The sequence below is a fragment of the Lottia gigantea genome (assembly GCF_000327385.1).
Source record: "Lottia gigantea unplaced genomic scaffold LOTGIsca_306, whole genome shotgun sequence".
Lineage (NCBI taxonomy): Eukaryota > Metazoa > Mollusca > Gastropoda > Lottiidae > Lottia > Lottia gigantea.
Window position 1 is genome coordinate 49,636 of NW_008709015.1, and position 19,797 is coordinate 69,432.

General features: G+C 34.5%; 4 protein-coding genes across 4 annotated transcripts; 2 read left to right on the plus strand and 2 right to left on the minus strand.

The window, feature by feature from the left end:
* Positions 1-222: 222 nt before the first annotated feature.
* LOTGIDRAFT_175560 (hypothetical protein) lies at positions 223-3,720 on the plus strand (the record flags this gene model as incomplete). Its single annotated transcript, XM_009057627.1, has 2 exons — positions 223-234; positions 3,250-3,720. The coding sequence occupies 2 exons, from the start codon at positions 223-225 to the stop codon at positions 3,718-3,720; spliced, it is 483 nt and encodes a 160-aa protein (XP_009055875.1).
* Positions 3,721-8,234: 4,514 nt separating this feature from the next.
* On the minus strand, positions 8,235-8,702 carry LOTGIDRAFT_175561 (hypothetical protein; the record flags this gene model as incomplete). Its single annotated transcript, XM_009057628.1, has 1 exon — positions 8,235-8,702. The coding sequence occupies one exon, from the start codon at positions 8,700-8,702 to the stop codon at positions 8,235-8,237; it is 468 nt and encodes a 155-aa protein (XP_009055876.1).
* Positions 8,703-8,962: 260 nt separating this feature from the next.
* Positions 8,963-9,600, plus strand: LOTGIDRAFT_175562 (hypothetical protein; the record flags this gene model as incomplete). The annotated part of the gene is made up of 2 exons (XM_009057629.1): positions 8,963-9,296; positions 9,569-9,600. 2 exons carry the CDS (start codon positions 8,963-8,965, stop codon positions 9,598-9,600), a joined length of 366 nt encoding a protein of 121 aa, XP_009055877.1.
* An 8,969-nt stretch (positions 9,601-18,569) lies between these two features.
* LOTGIDRAFT_145330 (hypothetical protein) lies at positions 18,570-19,322 on the minus strand (the record flags this gene model as incomplete). Its single annotated transcript, XM_009057630.1, has 1 exon — positions 18,570-19,322. A coding segment is annotated over one exon (753 nt), but the record flags the coding sequence as incomplete, so codon positions are not given.
* Positions 19,323-19,797: the final 475 nt, after the last annotated feature.

Sequence of the window (19,797 nt, forward strand, 5' to 3'; positions counted from 1 at the left end):
CAAAGTTAAACTCTACCAAACTGAAGAAAATTTGAACAACTCCCCTGGGCAGGGTTGGTTGGCCAAACCACTTTTTCTGTACCAATCGATAAAAACGTCCTGCTAGCCAAACAGGGGAAGTTGATAAAGCGACGAGCTGGTCATACCGATAGACACTGGCGTCCAATAAACACCAACTTGCTGTTTTATCGGGTAAATAAACACGTCTCCAAGTTAAACAACATGGTATCCAAAGTAAACAAATAAATAGAGTAACAAACAACAATGTCCACAAAACATCAATAGTGCGACAACCTCCGTGCCAATATTGATAGGTTTATATCAACAGAGTTTGACCCACAGAAATACAGTTTCTATCGTCCTTACATTTCTTCTACAAATTCTTATCTCAAATTAACAACCATTGCCAAATATAACACAAATTACCAAGAAATCGTCAATTCTTTTTTCTTTACCTTGTAGAGATTACGTGAGATATGTTATTAGTTTACTCGTTACCGTCTGCGTTCCGTAACGTCATCAACTCAATCAACTGTACAGTAAAACAGTCTACCCTAACAACTTCTAATAACAATGCCTTTTCTACTTTTCAAAGTAAATCTGTCTGTTTTTCCTTTATTTTTCGCATAAAATTCGTTTGATTATTATGTCGTTGTACCAAACAATCTGCTAGCTAGTTAGACATGATAGTTTGGTATAGTCTAGTCTCATTTTATCCACAGAAAACTGTCATTGTACCAAATAATCTGTTAGCTAGTTAGACACGATAGTGTGGTATACTCTAGTCTCATTCTGACTACAGAAAACTGTCATTATACCAAGCAATCTTCTAGGGTGATGGACACGATAGTTTGGTATGCTCTAGTCTCATTCTGACCACAGGAAACTGTCACTGTACCAAGCAATCTACTAGCTAGTTAGACACGATAGTTTGGTATACTCTAGTCTCATTCTGACTACAGAAAACTGTCATTGTACCAAGCAATCTGCTAGCTAGTTAGACACGATAGTGTGGTATACTCTAGTCTCATTCTGACCACAGAAAACTGTCATTATACCAAGCAATCTTCTAGCGTGATGGACACGATAGTTTGGTATACTCTAGTCTCATTCTGACCACAGAAAACTGTCATTGTACCAAACTATCTGTTAGCTAGTTTGACATGATAGTTTGGTATGCTCTAGTCTCATTCTGACTACAGAAAACTGTCATTATATCAAGCAATCTTCTAGCGTGATGGACACGATAGTTTGGTATACTCTAGTCTCATTCTGACCACAGAAAACTGTCATTGTACCAAACTATCTGTTAGCTAGTTTGACATGATAGTTTGGTATGCTCTAGTCTCATTCTGACTACAGAAAACTGCCATTAGACCAAGCAATCTTCTAGCGTAATGGACACGATAGTTTGGTATGCTCTAGTCTCATTCTGACCACAGAAAACTGTCACTGTACCAAGCAATCTACTAGCTAGTTAGACACGATAGTGTGGTATACTCTAGTCTCATTCTGACCACAGAAAACTGTCATTATACCAAGCAATCTTCTAGCTAGTTAGACACGATAGTTTGGTATGCTCTAGCCTCATTCTGACCACAGAAAACTGTCATTATACCAAGCAATCTTCTAGCGTGATGGACACGATAGTGTGGTATACTCTAGCCTCATTCTGACCACAGAAAACTGTCATTACACCAAACAATCTGCTAGCTAGTTGGACACGATAGTTTGGTATACTCTAGTCCCATTCTGACTACAGAAAACTGTCATTATACCAAGCAATCTGCTAGCTAGTTAGACACGATAGTTTGGTATGGTCTTGTCTCATTCTGACCATAGAAAACTGTCATTGTACCAACCAATCTGCTAGCTAGTTAGACACGATAGTTTGGTATACTCTAGTCTCATTCTAACCACAGAAACTATCATTGTACCAAACAATCTGCTAGCTAGTTGGACAGGATAGTTTGGTATACTCTAGTCCCATTCTGACTACAGAAAACTGTCATTATACCAAGCAATCTGCTAGCTAGTTGGACAGGATAGTTTGGTATACTCTAGTCTCATTCTGACCACAGAAAACTGTCATTACACCAAACAATCTGCTAGCTAGTTGGACAGGATAGTTTGGTATACTCTAGTCCCATTATGACTACAGAAAACTGTCATTATACCAAGCAATCTGTTAGCTAGTTAGACACGATAGTTTGGTATGGTCTTGTCTCATTCTGACCATAGAAAACTGTCATTGTACCAATCAATCTGCTAGCTAGTTAGACACGATAGTTTGGTATGTTCTAGACTCATTCTGACCACAGAAAACTGTCATTGTACCAATCAATCTGCTAGCTAGTTAGACACGATAGTTTGGTATGTTCTAGACTCATTCTGACCACAGAAAACTGTCATTGTACCAAACAATCTACTAGCTAGTTAGACACGATAGTTTGGTATGCTCTAGTCTCATTCTGACCACAGAAAACTGTCATTATACCAAGCAATCTGTTAGCTAGTTAGACACGATAGTTTGGTATACTCTAGTCTCATTCTGACCACAGAAAACTGTCATTGTACCAAACAATCTACTAGCTAGTTAGACACGATAGTTTGGTATGCTCTAGTCTCATTCTGACCACAGAAAACTGTCATTATACCAAACAATCTGCTAGCTAGTTAGACACGATAGTTTGGTATGCTCTAGTCTCATTCTGACCACAGAAAACTGTCATTATACCAAACAATCTGCTAGCTAGTTAGACACGATAGTTTGGTATACTCTAGTCTCATTCTGACCACAGAAAACTTTCATTGTACCAAACAATCTACTAGCTAGTTAGACACGATAGTTTGGTATGCTCTAGTCTCATTCTGATCACAGAAAACTGTCATTATACCAAGCAATCTTCTAGCGTGATGGACACGATAGTTTTGTATGCTATAATCACCCAGGATACGATAGTTTTGCATGCTATAGCCACTCAGGATACGATAGTTTTGTATGCTATAGTCACTCAGGATACGATAGTTTGGTATGCTATAGTCACTCAGGATACGATAGTTTAATATGCTATAGTCACTCAGGATACGATAATTTAATATGCTATAGTCATTCAGGATACGATAGTTTGGTATGCTATAATCACTCAGGATACGATAGTTTGGTATGCTATAGTCACTCAGGATACGATAGTTTAATATGCTATAGTCACTCAGGATACGATAATTTAATATGCTATAGTCATTCAGGATACGATAGTTTGGTATGCTATAGTCACTCAGGATACGATAGTTTGGTATGCTATAGTCACTCAGGATACGATAGTTTGGTATGCTATAGTCATTCAGGATACGATAGTTTGGTATGCTATAGTCACTCAGGATACGATAGTTTGGTATGCTATAGTCACTCAGGATACGATAGTTTGGTATGCTATAGTCATTCAGGATACGATAGTTTGGTATGCTATAGTCACTCAGGATACGATAGTTTGGTATGCTATAGTCATTCAGGATACGATAGTTTGGTATGCTATAGTCATTCAGGATACGATAGTTTGGTATGCTATAGTCACTCAGGATACGATAGTTTGGTATGCTATAGTCACTCAGGATACGATAGTTTGGTATGCTATAGTCATTCAGGATACGATAGTTTGGTATGCTATAGTCACTCAGGATACGATAGTTTGGTATGCTAAAGTCACTAGAAAACGGTAACTATAATTCCCGTATTCCACGGAAAAGTTTTAATGAATTCAACTAAAAGTTTATCTAGACGATTTCAAGGTTTTAAAAGTTTGAACAATCCCTCTCTGTATGTTTTAATACAGGTGATAATCTTCTTTCATCTTTAACTAATACTTTGCTCCCCTCTTAAGGTCGAGATAGGTCGGATTTTTTCAACCCTGTTTCCCCTTGTTAGTGATGCATGACGGAGGAAATGACATGGAAAAAACGTCTTGTCTGACAATAAAGATTAGAAATCATTTCACATTTCATGGTGTTACCGTCTTCATTAATCAAATATGGTGGAGAAAAGTAGGGCGTAAAACTGCATTTATTTCTTTTTGAATTCATGCTATAAATCTGTCAGTTCTTTCAATGTGCTCAAAGAATTTACCCCTTTTTACCTTGCATTCACTTAGCAGGCGTCGTACCAAGATCTTTATATCCAAAACTCGAATCAGCAGAAAACGGCGAGTTCCTTGCTGGGCTGATGAAGACCGACGCCATGCAGTGAGCAATGAAAGAAATTGTGTTAGGACAGCGAAATTTTAACTTGCCCTCTGCCTAGCATAGTGAGCTTCATTATATTGTTCAATCTAACGACTAGGCGACATGTGGTTAGGGGACAAGTGTCTATCTCGTAGAGCCACCGCGTACATTTTGTTAGTTTTATATTCAAGATTGTTTTGTGAAACTGGCCCTGGTTTTATTTGGAGTAGGAAAATTAATCAAGAAAAATTACTTACATCGTCAGGGTTTTCAAACTCTTCTGAACACAAAAACCAAAAATACTAAAATCTCCTAGATAATCAGAAAAATTAATTCGTCATAGTAATTCACAGTTTGTGAGAGTTCACACCGCCTTCAACATCATTCTAATTTCTTACAAATACAGCTTCCCTTCAACTTAAAAATCACTTAATCCATCAACTTGCTGAGATGTGTTCTGTTCGAAACGTTGTTGTTAAATGAATGAGAATAGAGTTGGTGAACTAACAAAAGCGTTTCCAAACCTAACAAATGGTTAAATATACGAAAATCGCTACCGTCTTTTTAATTACGTACAACAAACACTGTCTAACATCTATGATGTTTACTGGAATAACAATCCAACCTGATTCACTCTTCCCAAACTTTTCCTTCTCAAAAAATAATACAACAAAACTATTGAGTTTTTCCACAATTAATTGTATACGACGTTTTTTATGCTCAGATCGCAGTTAGTCTGTACACGTTCTTTCAACAGTCGTTCTTTATTTCGATCGTATCTTGTGCGTTTTGTGAAGGTGGGGAGTGTTCGCAGACGGTCTGTAAAACCGGTGGTCGGATAGAAAACGTTCAGTGCACTAACTGAAAGCCGTGTCAACTCCAAAGTTTTATGGTTTGATGGTAACAAAGAACCCGGATGAAAGGAGGAAAGTATTCGGGAAAGATTAATGTACGATAATCCTCGGCGGTTCAAATATCAACTTAATTCGTCTTTAAAGGTAGACACGGATTACCAGTTATATCTAATAGTAGTCCGGGTCTATAAGACCTTTCCAAGTTTAGCTTTGATATGAGCGGACGGTAAGAATAGAAATAAAATATCTGAATTTGCCCCAATTTCTATCTTAGTTATGAGATTTTTGCCCGGAAAACACGTTTTCAATACCCCACAATTCCCTATTTGATCAGAAATCTACATTAGTTTTCACTACCCCACAATTCCCTATTTGATCAGAATCTACATTAGTTTTCACTGCCCCACAATTCCCTATTTGATCAGAATCTACATTAGTTTTCACTGCCCCACAATTCCCTATTTGATCAGAATCTACATTAGTTTTCACTGCCCCACAATTCCCTATTTGATCAGAAATCAACATTAGTTTTCACTACCTCACAATTTACAATAGAGACTAAAAATTGTAACCAAAATTTGATAATATTACTGAAATGGGGCACGTCCATCAATCTTATTATTTCTTCTTGTTTCTGAATTAAAAAAAAAAAATTTCAGAGTGTTTCAAATTTTATTTTCAATTAGCAAATATTTGAGACGGGATTAACAAAGGGAAAAAAAATACTACCTCGTAACGATTTTTTAGCTAAGAACAGAAACTCTGGCGACTGTTACTGCCAAAAAAAATAAAAAAAATAAGTGGAAACTGAATCATCAAATATTTCTCACAATAGCTGCCAAATTAACCCAGACCGTCTAGTTTAGTTCACTGCCAAATTTACCCCGACTGGTAAGATTAGGTTTCGGGGAAGGGAGGGTTTGATTCTCCCAAATGTACAGGCCTAGGGTGGAGCAGACACTTTATTTAGAAATTAGGATTAAGGGTCTTGATATTGGGTTTTCTTCTGTTCTTATTCTGATCTGAAATTAGAAAAAATAACTCGCCCGATGGGCGAGAAGTATAGTATCTGTTATGTACTGATTGTTTTTAGTTTACTATGAACAATATTATCATTTAAGTTCTTATTTTTTGAATATGCAACTATCATTTTCTGCTTATAGACATGGGGGAATTTCTCTTGAAGGCTCTTATAGTGGGCATGAACTATCTTGCTTGCTCGATTGCTGGTTGTATTAAACGGGACAACAAAGGGTGCTATGCCAACATTATGATGAATATTTAGTCCTATGGGTCTTGCTGTATTCAGTGTCTCAATCCAATGGGCTTCCCTAGATTGATGGAATTTGGTAGTTTGATCTTCGAGCAAGTCAATTTCTATACGCTCAATTGGGATTAGGGCGAGATCGTCTATTGAATGGTCGTCGAGGTTGAAATGATTAGAAACAGGCTTGTCTTTCTTTAATTTGATGTCTGAACTATGAGCATTAAAACGAGTTCGTAAATTATTCTTAGTTTCTCCTACATATTGTTTGGGGCATTTCTTGCATGAAATTAAATATATTACATTCGAATGTTCACATGTTAGATGTTCCTGGATCGGGTACCTTTTATTCGTAGAGTTGCTTACAAAATAATGAGTTTCTGATATAAAGGGACATCTACTGGACAAACATGGAGCAATTCTTAAACCACTTCGGCATAAAGTCTGTTTTTAGCTGCTATCTGTGCTAAGGTGGAATTTTTCATGTTTCGTAAAAATCGTTTAGAGTACCCACGCTCTTTCAGTTTTGAGAAAACAATCGTACAGGCTTGGTTGAAATCAGAAGATCTTGTACAAATTCGATGAAATCGTAAAACTTGTGACTTAATTATACCAGAAAAGGTATGTTTTGGGTGAAAGGAGCTCTTGTGCAAGAGTTGATGAGTATCAGTTTCTTTGAAATACACTTTAATATCCAGTTTATTTGTTTCTGCACATGATCAATGAATTCTGACACTGCACATGACTCACTACCACAGTCAGATATAATCGGGCGGCCTTTAGGAATTTTATTCGAGGTAAACCACTCCTTGGTTGGATTCTTATGGATTTTAGGCAAAGTGTACAAATGTCTCTCGCGACAATCAGGTTTGGCAGACAGATAGTCATATTGTTTCTGTTTGAGATAACTAGTTTTGACTAAATCGGCAAGAATATTATTAATCATGTTAGCAGTTTCTATGAAAATTGGTTTCGGTAAAATGGCATAATGTTTAGGATTATTCAGTTGATTCTCTGCTTCTGAAACGTAATCCTCCCTATTCAGAATGACACAACATGAACCTTTGTCACTCTTTTTAATAACAATGCTATCGTCTTTCTTAAGTAAGTTTAACGCTTCACGTTCCATTCGTGTGAGATTAGGCTTTTCGTGTGTTATGGAAAGGTTCACGGTTTGGCTATTCATACTCGCAAATGCTTTCAATATTTCAGGGTGGATGGCGGTCTGAGGGGGTGTCCACGTGGATTTAGGAATAAACATGGTTCTAGCACCACCTTGGGGTTGGTTTAGAAAAAAATATGTGCAGCTAAGATTTCGTTGAAATCGTTCAATGGATGTTCGGAGATAATTCAAGTTGGCTATCTTTGGTGTGGGAATAAACTTAAGTCCACGGTCTAAGATTGAATGCTGAAGGGGTGTGAGAATTTTGCGGCTCAAGTTAACTACAGTTTGGCCTAGCAGTGGCCTTTCAGTATTTTTATCCCCAGTAATTAGTTTAAAGACTTACTCGATGCTTGAAGCTGGAGTATCCAAAACAAATAGATGCTGTTTGCTGTTTCTGGACACCAATGAAGATTATCAACTGGTTCGAATTCTTCTTCGTAGGGTGGTAAGATTGTTGCGCTGTTGATACTGGACTCCATATCATGTTGTTGAGAGTGCTGAGGTTCTGTTGTGCTTTCTTCGAGATTTTATTTGAAATGGGTATACATATGAAGAGGAGTTTGGCAAGGTTTTATTGGCTGTGGCGATTAATTTCTGGGCTTGGTTAAAGGAGGTCTTTGGTAGCTGATCACGGTTCCCTCACTGAAACATGAAAAGAAAAGTTGTAAGAGTATGATAAAAAATTTGCATTATTCATTGCAACTTATAAAATTCAAAAACTTGTAAAGTGACATTACAAGTTATTTGCTCTTACGTAGCAGTGGGAACATTTAGGTGATATCTGATTGTACTTCACACTATCTTCGTAGATCACTTTGGCTTTTAATTGTTTTCTCGCATTCATGTTCTGATTGTCAAAAGTGCGTGAACGGTTTAACACAAGGTAATTGTTAATATCCTCCGTCCTGAAGAAGGGAATTTTTAGCACATCGTCCTCCCAACAACTTTTTAAACTTCCTGACAATTTTTCACCCAGCAGAGTGGTCAATAATTCTTCCTGTCGTTCAAGTTTGTTGTTGTCCTGAATATTAATCTCTTTTAATGTCCGTTTTCCGATTTGTACAATGCCTCGAGCACGTTTTATTAACTCTGGTCTATTTTTTGACACATGTGCTCCTCTATCTCGTAAATAAATCTTCAGTTCACGCACTGATAATTTATTAAATTGACACGTATCACCGACCTCTTTATTCGACGCCATTTTCTTTGCTCACCGGAAGTTGACGTCAACTACGAACGATAATTTGGCAAGGGAGGTAACACCGGTTATTAAACAGGACTATAGTTTAGCCCTTAATATTCTGTTATGTCATTAACATCGCTTTGCTTTACAACAGTCCACATTGATTTAGATATTAGCTCTTTCACTCAAATATAATTCAAGACAAGAAGAGTTTTAATTTATTTCTATTTCATATCTCTTTGTAATTATAATAATATACAATATTTCCTCCTTTCAGTATGGAAGACTTAATGGAAGACATTTCATGTAAAATGGAAGCGTTGAAAAATACAGTTCTAAACACAATTAGAGATTTTAAATCAGAAATTGGAGATGAATTCAAGAAGGTACGAGAAGAAATTAAAGAAATGCAAGAAAAAATGGAAGATAAACTGATGGAAAAGGCCGACACATCGGTGAATTCCATGTTGGAGGCCATTGCCGTGGGTGGGGCGGAGATGTTTGATTCAATAAATGAAGATTTGAAGGAATATTGGCCAAGAAAAAGGCATGCAGCGGAGTTGTTGTCTTCCAACCAGGTGGCACTTGTAGACAAGCCAACAGCAGAAAATCGTAAGTATTATTAAACTTAAAAACTTGCCTTATGAAATTTTTATTAACACATATTTGTATAAGGATATAGCTGACTATGCAATGGAATTTCGACTGGTCAAAGTTTTTGTCATAAGAAAAGCCTGAACTTGAATTACAAATCGAAGGGTCCAGCGGGTGTCCATCAACAAATAACTTGTAATGTCACTTTACAGGTTTTTGAATTTTATAAGTTGCAATGAATAATGCAAATTTTTTATCATACTCTTACAACTTTTCTTTTCATGTTTCAGTGAGGGGGAATCCTGCAACCATGTTTCAGTGAGGGGGAATCCTGCAACCATTAACATTTGGGGAAAAACTTGAAAAATGTGCTCCACATGCTGCTTTTTTGTTGAGTGATTCTGAACTTGTTGCACCAAAACTAAAAGAACCAACCCCAGTGCTACCCAAGCTCCATTTTGTGGATTTCTTTTTACAAAGACGGTGTTGACTTAAAAAGTTCAATGTGCAAAAATAATTTTGAAACATATTTTAAATCAAACTGTAAGCAGGACGACTGTTTTCTTATTGAAAACTCAACATAAAAGTTACCATTGGAAAGATGCAAGGGCTGGCAGGCTTTTGGAACTATTTGTAAGAAAATACCTGAAACAAAACCTGATATCTTGTTACGATCTATTATGGGCTACAATGACGAATTTGAAACTGCAGCCACTAAATGGGGCAGGAGCCATGAACCGGCTGCCAAGCTTGTGTACCATAGGCGTATTCAAGTAACTCACCCCGGGCTGAAACTCTTTTCATCTGGCCTTGTCGTAAAGAAAAGTCTACCACACTTGGAATCAAGCCCAGATGGAATAGTAGAATGTTGTAAGAAAGGGGGTCTTAGAGATTAAATGCCAATATAAAGTTAGAAACTGTTCACCAGACGAGGCCTGTGTAGACAAAACATTTTGTTGTTCGGTAGTGCATGGCAAAGTAACCATAACTACTATTTCTAAGTTCAAGGTCAAATTGCCCTAACAGAAAGAAAATGGTGCGATTTTTTTGTGTGGACTTTGAAGTGTCATAGTTTAGAGAGAGTATATTTTGATAATGGATTTTGGGTTGACATGTTAGGTAAACTGAACAGTTTTTATATAAAGGCTGTCATACCAGAATTGTTCACAGAGCGTGTCTAACGTGGTAAAGACTTAATGTTATTAAAGTATACAGTTCTAATTGAGATTCAAATGTGTAAATGGACAAAAAATGAAACAGTTTATTAAAACAAAATTGATGTTTGCATGTTATTGTTACATTTAATAATTTGGTGGCACTTAAAGGGATTGTAAATTGATTTTCTAAACTGTGTATTTTGCGCTATTCCGATTTCCACTCCAACATATATGGTTCTTCCAATTCCACAAAAAACTAACACGTTTTGATGTCACTAATAGTGAACTGCATAGATGTCAATAGTAGCTTCCGGTAGATCACACTTAGTGACGTCATTAAACGCAAAACTTCATCAAAATCCATTAAAAATTGTAGCTTCTAATATCCCCATTAGCTCATTTTCATGCAACTTTACAAGGGCAAAAACTCAAAAAATATTCATCGAAAAATTGTCAACATCAAACTTGACCACAATATAAAATATACGGTCTGATTGTTTGTCAACAATCTACTTTTAACACTGGTTTGTAGATATTCACAAAAAACTAAGCTCTTTCCACACCAAAAATTAAAAAAATAGTAAATCTGTTTAAAGGGAGTGCAGCGTTAAATAGTATGTATAGGATCTTACATTCATATAATATAAATATTCCCCAGGACTAACTTTTAACAATGATCATATTCAATTTTCATCATATACTAATGGTGACAACAAATTTGACAGAGCAACACAAACTTTCAGTATTTTTGATGCTTGTTATAGGCATTACACCTTGCAAAATTCTAAAGTTTTTTTACTCTTTCCATAGCACGTTCTACATCAATTCGCAAGTTTGCAATTCTCCTTGTTTCCTCAACTTGTCGACGGCTGAACTTTTGTAATTTTAAGGGTGGAATAATCAGATGGATGCCGCGTGGTGTTGTCAAATCAGATATGAGGAAGCCCTTATCAGCCATTATTCCATCACCAGCTTCATATCAATCGAGGTGTCCTAACTTTATAGTTAACTGTTTATCACTAATGCTTCCACTCCATAGGTCCGAAACAAGCGTTATTCCTAGTAGTGATTTCCAGGTCTTATGTGACTTTTAGTGTGAATACATCATTGACTTGTTAGCGAGTGTTTGTGGGGTTTCTGTGTAGAACTCAGTGCGGTCAATAATTATGCGACAGTTCGGGTATTTCCTTTTCAACTTTTGTGGCATTGTTTCTTTGAATGTCCTTCTGGATGGCCAAGCAACTAATATAGAAAGTTTAACACTCATGTATGTTATGTTTGAACAGGTTGATTTCGACATATTGAACCTTGCTAAGTCCTCAAGGAGAAGTCCTAATCTTAATCTCATTAAAACTAAAAAAAGAATTCATCAATAAGACGCAGTGATCTTGGCAGGCCCTTGTTTTCTCCATTTCCGCATCTATTTGTGTGACTCTCTACATCATCCATTTCATCAAAAAGTAAATTAAAAGTTTCCACATTTGCTAAACCTGTATAAAACATACACATCTCATTACTTTTAATGTCTTCCATAGTTTGTTAACTTGTACTCCAACTTCAGAGGTTGATTTTGACATAATGGAATTACAAAGTGTGTTTGTGTTGAAACACTACACTTTCAAATTGAAACTGAACTAGTCCCTTCTGTCTGAGTAGAACAGGACACCCCAACCATGTCGGTCTGTATGTCTTTATTTAACATTTTGTGAACAGTAAATTCAACCTTGTCATGGTACTTTATTGAAGCCAACTCGGATACACTGCTTGTAATTAACATACAGTCTGGTCCAACATACTCTTCTTCATTCTCCAAATCTTGGCCTTCATCACTACATGTGAATGTCGGTTCTTTCAACCTGACATTTCTTAAGTATTATTTTCAATAATTCAAGGGAATGGACAAAAACCTTTATATAATATTCATTATAATACGGAGACAATATATTGTACGTTTAATTAACTGATTATATAGATAATAATACAGATAAAATATCGGTGTTATGAAACAGAATCATATCTTATAGTGGACAATTTCATATTTCATCACAATGTAAGCCACAATTATCATAAGACTAGTTCAAAAAATTAATGATGGGACCATTTTGACTTTTTCATAGGCAGGACCATTTTGACTTTTTCATAGGCAGGACCATTTTGACTTTTTCATAGGCAGGACCATTTTGACTTTTTCATAGGCAGGACCATTTTGACTTTTTTCAGGGGTCATTTAGACCCATTGTCTGTCTGTGCAAGTTGAACATTAAATTTTTGTAATTATTTTGATGAGAATTGGAATCAGTCTGACAATGTTACTGTTAGTCTTAGAATGTCTTTGCTTTGAATGGATTTATTATAAATAGGAACACAAGTTATAGTTTAAACATATTTTATTGAAATATTTTACAATCGAATTCAGCACAAGTTATAGAACTTAGAAAACGCTATTTCCTTTACAAATAGAGATTTACAAATAGAGATTTACAAATCTCTAAATAGAGATTTACAAATAGAGATTTACAAATAGAGATTTACAAATAGAGATTTACAAATAGAGATTTACAAATCTCTAAATAGAGATTTACAAATAGAGATTTACAAATAGAGATTTACAAATCTCTAAATAGAGATTTACAAATAGAGATTTACAAATAGAGATTTACAAATAGAGATTTACAAATCTCTAAATAGAGATTTACAAATAGAGATTTACAAATAGATATTTACAAAAACAAAATAGACAAAAGACATAAATAAATCATTATATTATAATCTTGATAAGAATAGTAAAACTTGATAAGTATGAATAAAGTGTAAACAAACAACAAATAGATGTGATACGTGAACAAACTATCTTGACTATGACTGAACTGTTCCATTACTATCAAAACATTTGATAGATTTGATGTATTTGTGAACAAGTTTGAATAATTTGGAATTAGAATCAGAGTTTGAATCAATGGAAAGATTTCCCCATAGTAATAAGGACAGGTCTATAACAGTATAGCGGCTACTTATTGCAGCAAGTAAGACATTTCTTTCGGTATCATATAACCCACACTCAAAAAAATAATGAACAGTTGTTTACGGAGACAGACCACAGTCGCAGTGCTTTGGGTTATACCAACATCGTAATTGAGCAAGATGAGGGCGTTCAGTTTTACTAAGGTTAATATTTATATAAGGTTCAGATTTAATTGTCACGTACGTTCTTAATTTTGATATTGAGCAAATTTTTTTTGTCCACTCAGTTTTGTACAGAGTAAAAAGTTTCTGTTTCATATCATCGATATTACAAGTTAGTTTATATTCTAAATATATGACCTCCGCCTACACTGAGAAATACTGATTTTATATCTGAACACCAGTTTCCATTATCACATTGATAATCATATTCAATCTGTAAGCAAACTGTCATATTGAAATGATCCTATTCCCCATTTTCAACATATTAAACCATCGTTTTACATGTGGAGGCAGCCATTCCAAATCTCCGTTTAGTGCGGCTTTTGGTGAAAACCCATGGAGACCCAGGAAATATTTTATAGCACGATTTTGAATTTGTTCTATCTTTGGAAATTTCTTAAAACCCCATACTCCTGAACAGTATTCTAAAATTGGAAGAACACAACTTTCAAATAAGTATGTGTAAGATTTTATACCAACGGATTTGAGCCCATGTACTTTCGATATAACAGCACCTAGTGCACGACTTGCAGATTGTGACAGTGTGGTGGTACAATCCTCAAAGGTATTCATCCATTATAATGCCAAGATATTTATAGGATAAAACATATTGTATTGCATCGTCGCCTATATTGAATTCTGTCTTGCTTCTTGGTTTGCGTTTGTGTCTGAAGTGAACAATTGCTGATTTACTTGGATTAACTGATAATCTCCATTTGGTGCACCAGTCACTTACATGATTAAGCATGTATTGTAAATCAGTTTCATTTGAAGCGAGAAGCAAATGTCATCTGCGTATAGGAGGACACCAACATTTCTACCGTTAATGTCAATACCTTTATTTAATTGTTTCAAGCCAGTTGCAAGGTCATTGATATAAATTGAGAACAATGTTGGTGAAAGGTTGTCACCTTGGCGAACACCTGAAGAACACTCGAACCAATTTGTTAAACATCCGTTCACTCGCACACATGCTGATGTGTCCATGTATATAGAATCATAGAAATGACCGTTAATTCACACCATTTTGCAGAAGTTTATGCAGTAAATATTCCCTATGAATTACATCAAAAGTTTTACGCATGTCGACAAAACATGAGAATGTAGGTTGTTTTGATAATAATCTAGTTTTGATCAATGAATTGGCAACAAATACGTCATCCTGGCATGATCTATTCGGCCTAAAACCATTCTGTTCATCAACAAGAATGTCGTCGTTCTCTAAATGTTCTCGCGATTTGTAAGAATCTCATTATTATCACCGTAAACTTCGAAAGGTAAATCTGATTTGCGCTTCGGTCCAAGACTCTTAAGATGTTGCCAAAATTTCTTCGGATCATGGACGTGGGCCTCTTCAAGATCGATCATAAGATCTCTCTGGTATTGCCGCTCATTACGTCTTAAGCATTTATCAAAGTTGTCTCTTGATTGTTTGAAGGCCTGGTGTAGTGCGTTTTTTTCGCATGTTGAGCCTTTCGATTTTACAGACGATCTTTCATTTGTGCGTAATTTTTGCCATAAATCCGTCAATTCATCATTCCAGAAGGGTTTAATTATCTTAAATCGTTTGCGAGTACGATTTGAACAATCAAAATTAGGTATACAGTTATTTATTTCACAAATCATAATATGACAGAAATCAGAATATATTTCGTCAATTCCTAATTGTGATTTGCGGTAGTTTTCAATATCACTGATAATATTAAGTAGCGCCTACCGTGAACCTTCTGATTCCAGTAAACAGAGCGGTATCTTATCAAGTTGATATTTTACAGATTTTATACCATCTTTTGAGGGGGTTTCGGGTTTATTATGATTGATTAATCCACTAATAGCTAGTGAGTAGTCAAAGGAGACCAGGTAATAATCTGGCAAACGTGATCTGTGATTTATTACGTGTGTTCATGTTTCACTGTGTGCAATATAGTACGGGGAGGTAATCGTAAGGTTTGAACATGATTTAAAATAGTCATGTGGTACACTTATATAATCTACTACTCATTTACCTTTTGGACTAACTGAGCTGAAAGTATCACCAAATCGCCCATTCAATACACAGAATCGAGTATCTGAAAGAAATTCAAGAAAATCTCTACCATGTTGGTTCACAGTCATGTCAACAGCAGTTCTAGACGGCACATTTTGATCAATCCCGATTATACAATTGTTGTTTTCTCCCATCCTGGTACAGATGAATATAGCATCGTAATCTGACAATAAGTAGATTTGACTAATCAGATGAGAAAAGAAAACGCCCGCGTCCCTACCCCATTGTGAATTTTCAGGTGGTAAATATGCACTAAACAGCACAAACTTTAAGTTGGTATATTTATGTTCGAACGATAACCCTAATATTCATTGATTTATCTATGACAACAGTTTTGAAGCCGTTCAAAATTCGTGTATGTACGAATATGCCTACCCCTCCTGAATGTTTTGGGGCTTTAATTTCAGTGCTTTCTCTATTGAATGGATAAAAACGATAGTTTTTTATGTCTATAGTTTTATGAACTTGAAGATGGGTTTCATTCACACAGATAATATCAGAGTTGTCAAATGTTATAAGTTTCTCTCGTAATTCGTGATTCCGGGCAACCCAACCGTTAACGTTTCACGTTCGAGGCCGAGTGTTTTCGCTTCATGCTTGAGTAGTCGATCGGTTGTGTTCATCATTAACACTATCATTTCGTTTTACGATTCGACCATTACCACTCACTCGGTAGAGATAACCATCGGGTAATCCTTTTAACCTAGTTCTAGTGTTAAACTCTGCGTACGTTCATGGTGAGATTTGCTGCTTTGAATATAGACGTCTTTGAATTCATCTATTTGTTGTAGTGAAAGCTTGTTCCGTAAAACGTCAATTTTGTGAGCAGAAGTCTGGAATGCAATCTGAACGATACCGGGTTTGTGAGTTGTTCTGGAAATCAATCTTTCAATCTCTTTAATATCCACATTGATATTTAATGAATCAATGAGCCGTTTCACCTGTGTCGGAAGTGCCTCACTCGTCACATTTTTCAAATTATGCACAACAATTGTTTGACTATTGTTCTCAACAAGTTTCGTATTCACCAAAGTCTTAATTATAGTCAGTTCGTTGCTTAGCACGTCAATTCGTTTATCAACTTCACATATTTCAAAGTTCATGACAACCTTGACCGAGTTTATTTTGTCGTTAATTTTTGTCAAAATCTCCGTTTTTAAATTGTCCATTTTTTTGATTTAAAACGTCCTTTAATATTTCTTGGTCATCTCTAACACATACTAACAGTTTAAATATAGAATTTAATAGTCCTGTTATATCATCCTCTGCCAATTGTGTAAATTGAGGACTACTAGAAATCTTGGACTGTTTGTGATTTAGCGATGGAGTTCCTGGGCTCTCAAGCGGACGTTTATCCTTTTGTTGCACAGGTGTATCTGTGATAGGGTGTATTTTTGAAGAAACTTGGTTGTTTTATTTATTTGTTATCTTCTCTAAATACACCACTACTGTTTTTATAAACATCTATTTACATTACACTGGCCTTATACTATTAACTAATTATTGCCCTCTCTTAGTCTCTTTAACTCAACTGATCTCACTGGACCTTGTCACCTTCTGTCATTGGCCAACTGAGTGAGTTTTCAGTGAGTTTCATCACCTGTCCAGTCAGAAACTTTACTTTTACCTAAGTCTTTAAAGAAGAAGGAAGTATATTTCAACCTCCTTGAAATACTGAATATCTACTTCTTCTTTATTCTTTTTCATCACTAGTTATTGTCTTCTAATAACTTTACAGGTATGTGTGTTTTGCTATTTTATTGGGTAATTGTCTTTCTGGGACACTATATTTTGTATAAATGTAACCATGGTATTTTAAGCAACAGCAGCCATCTTGAATTTTTATGCTTTGGGATCTTTTGTGTTCAATATATTCATAGTCTTTCATTAGGGTTAAAAATTAAAATTTTCTAAATGTACTTACAATTTAATAAGTTATTTGTATAATTGTATGAAAATCCTTATATATTATAACATTCATAAAAGCAGTAAGCTAAATCATGGAGCTTCTTTACCACGAAGATAACAAATTAGTATTATGTAATTGAAGTGAAAAAAAGATAAAATATGAAGAAATTGAATAGTGATAGTGATAAAAATAATGGTTGTAATTAACACTGGTGATGTGAAAAATTAAAATGAAGAGATTACATGGCAGCATATCATGAATAATATATGATTAATGCTAGTGTGAAATTATAAAATATATATACGTGTTATAGGGTGGCCTGGGGTAGTTTAAATAACCAGACAGGGTTCTTTTATAGTTTTATTATAGGTGAAAACAGAAATCAAAAACCCTGCAATACACAAATATAACAATAATATACAATTATAAAATATAACAAATACAAATAAAATACAAATCTTTACAATAAACGAAATTGCCAACTGTATATAATACTAAACCTAATGCATTAATATTTGAAATAAATAATTATGCAACGTGATATACATTTATAATACATAGGTTGTAAATAACTTTTACCCCAAGTGGAGTTTAAAGATGAATATAACTATAACACCTTATTATTATAACCACACAACTTATTCCTGAAACAGGACATTAATTCAAATAACTAAAATTAAAACACTTATGTAATTGACTTCTATAAATAGAACTTATCTTACAAATATAAAAATATGGTTACTTTATGAAAACTTACTATAATTACTAATAATATTCTTTAATTTTATACTTAAACTTATAAAACACTTTAACATACCTCTAAACTATATTCAATAGAATCCAGATTACCATATGAAATTCAAACACATCAATTTGGTGAAAGTACAAACTGACTTGACTATACAAAAGCTAGGTAACTAATGATTCTGTATCTAGGTATCCCAATATCCCAAAAGAATGTAACAACAAAGTGATGAAAGATCACTGAACGAGGTTTATAGAATTAAACTTAAGAAGAAATAAGAAGAGAAAATAGAAAGTGAGTATTGTGTATTGAAATAAGAAGAGAAAATAGAAAGTGAATGTTGTGTATTGAAATAAGAAGAGAAAATAGAAAGTGAGTATTGTGTATTGAAATAAGAAGAGAAAATAGAAAGTGAGTATTGTGTATTGAAATAAGAAGAGAAAATAGAAAGTGAGTATTGTGTATTGAAATAAGAAGAGAAAATAGAAAGTGAGTATTGTGTATTGAAATAAGAAGAGAAAATAGAAAGTGAGTATTGTGTATTGAAATAAGAAGAGAAAATAGAAAGTGAGTGTTGTGTATTGAAATAAGAAGAGAAAATAGAAAGTGAGTGTTGTGTATTGAAATAAGAAGAGAAAATAGAAAGTGAGTATTGTGTATTGAAATAAGAAGAGAAAATAGAAAGTGAGTATTGTGTATTGAAATAAGAAGAGAAAATAGAAAGTGAATGTTGTGTATTGAAATAAGAAGAGAAAATAGAAAGTGAGTATTGTGTATTGAAATAAGAAGAGAAAATAGAAAGTGAGTATTGTGTATTGAAATAAGAAGAGAAAATAGAAAGTGAGTATTGTGTATTGAAATAAGAAGAGAAAATAGAAAGTGAATGTTGTGTATTGAAATAAGAAAAGAAAATAGAAAGTGAGTATTGTGTATTGAAATAAGAAGAGAAAATAGAAAGTGAGTGTTGTGTATTGAAATAAGAAAAGAAAATAGAAAGTGAGTATTATGTATTGAAATAAGAAGAGAAAATAGAAAGTGAGTATTATGTATTGAAATAAGAAGAGAAAATAGAAAGTGAGTATTGTGTATTGAAATAAGAAGAGAAAATAGAAAGTGAGTATTGTGTATTGAAATAAGAAGAGAAAATAGAAAGTGAGTATTGTGTATTGAAATAAGAAGAGAAAATAGAAAGTGAGTATTGTGTATTGAAATAAGAAGAGAAAATAGAAAGTGAATGTTGTGTATTGAAATAAGAAAAGAAAATAGAAAGTGAGTATTGTGTATTGAAATAAGAAGAGAAAATAGAAAGTGAGTGTTGTGTATTGAAATAAGAAAAGAAAATAGAAAGTGAGTGTTGTGTATTGAAATAAGAAGAGAAAATAGAAAGTGAATGTTGTGTATTGAAATAAGAAGAGAAAATCGAAAGTGATTGTTGTGTATAGAAATAAGAAACGAAAATAGAAAGTGAGTATTATGTA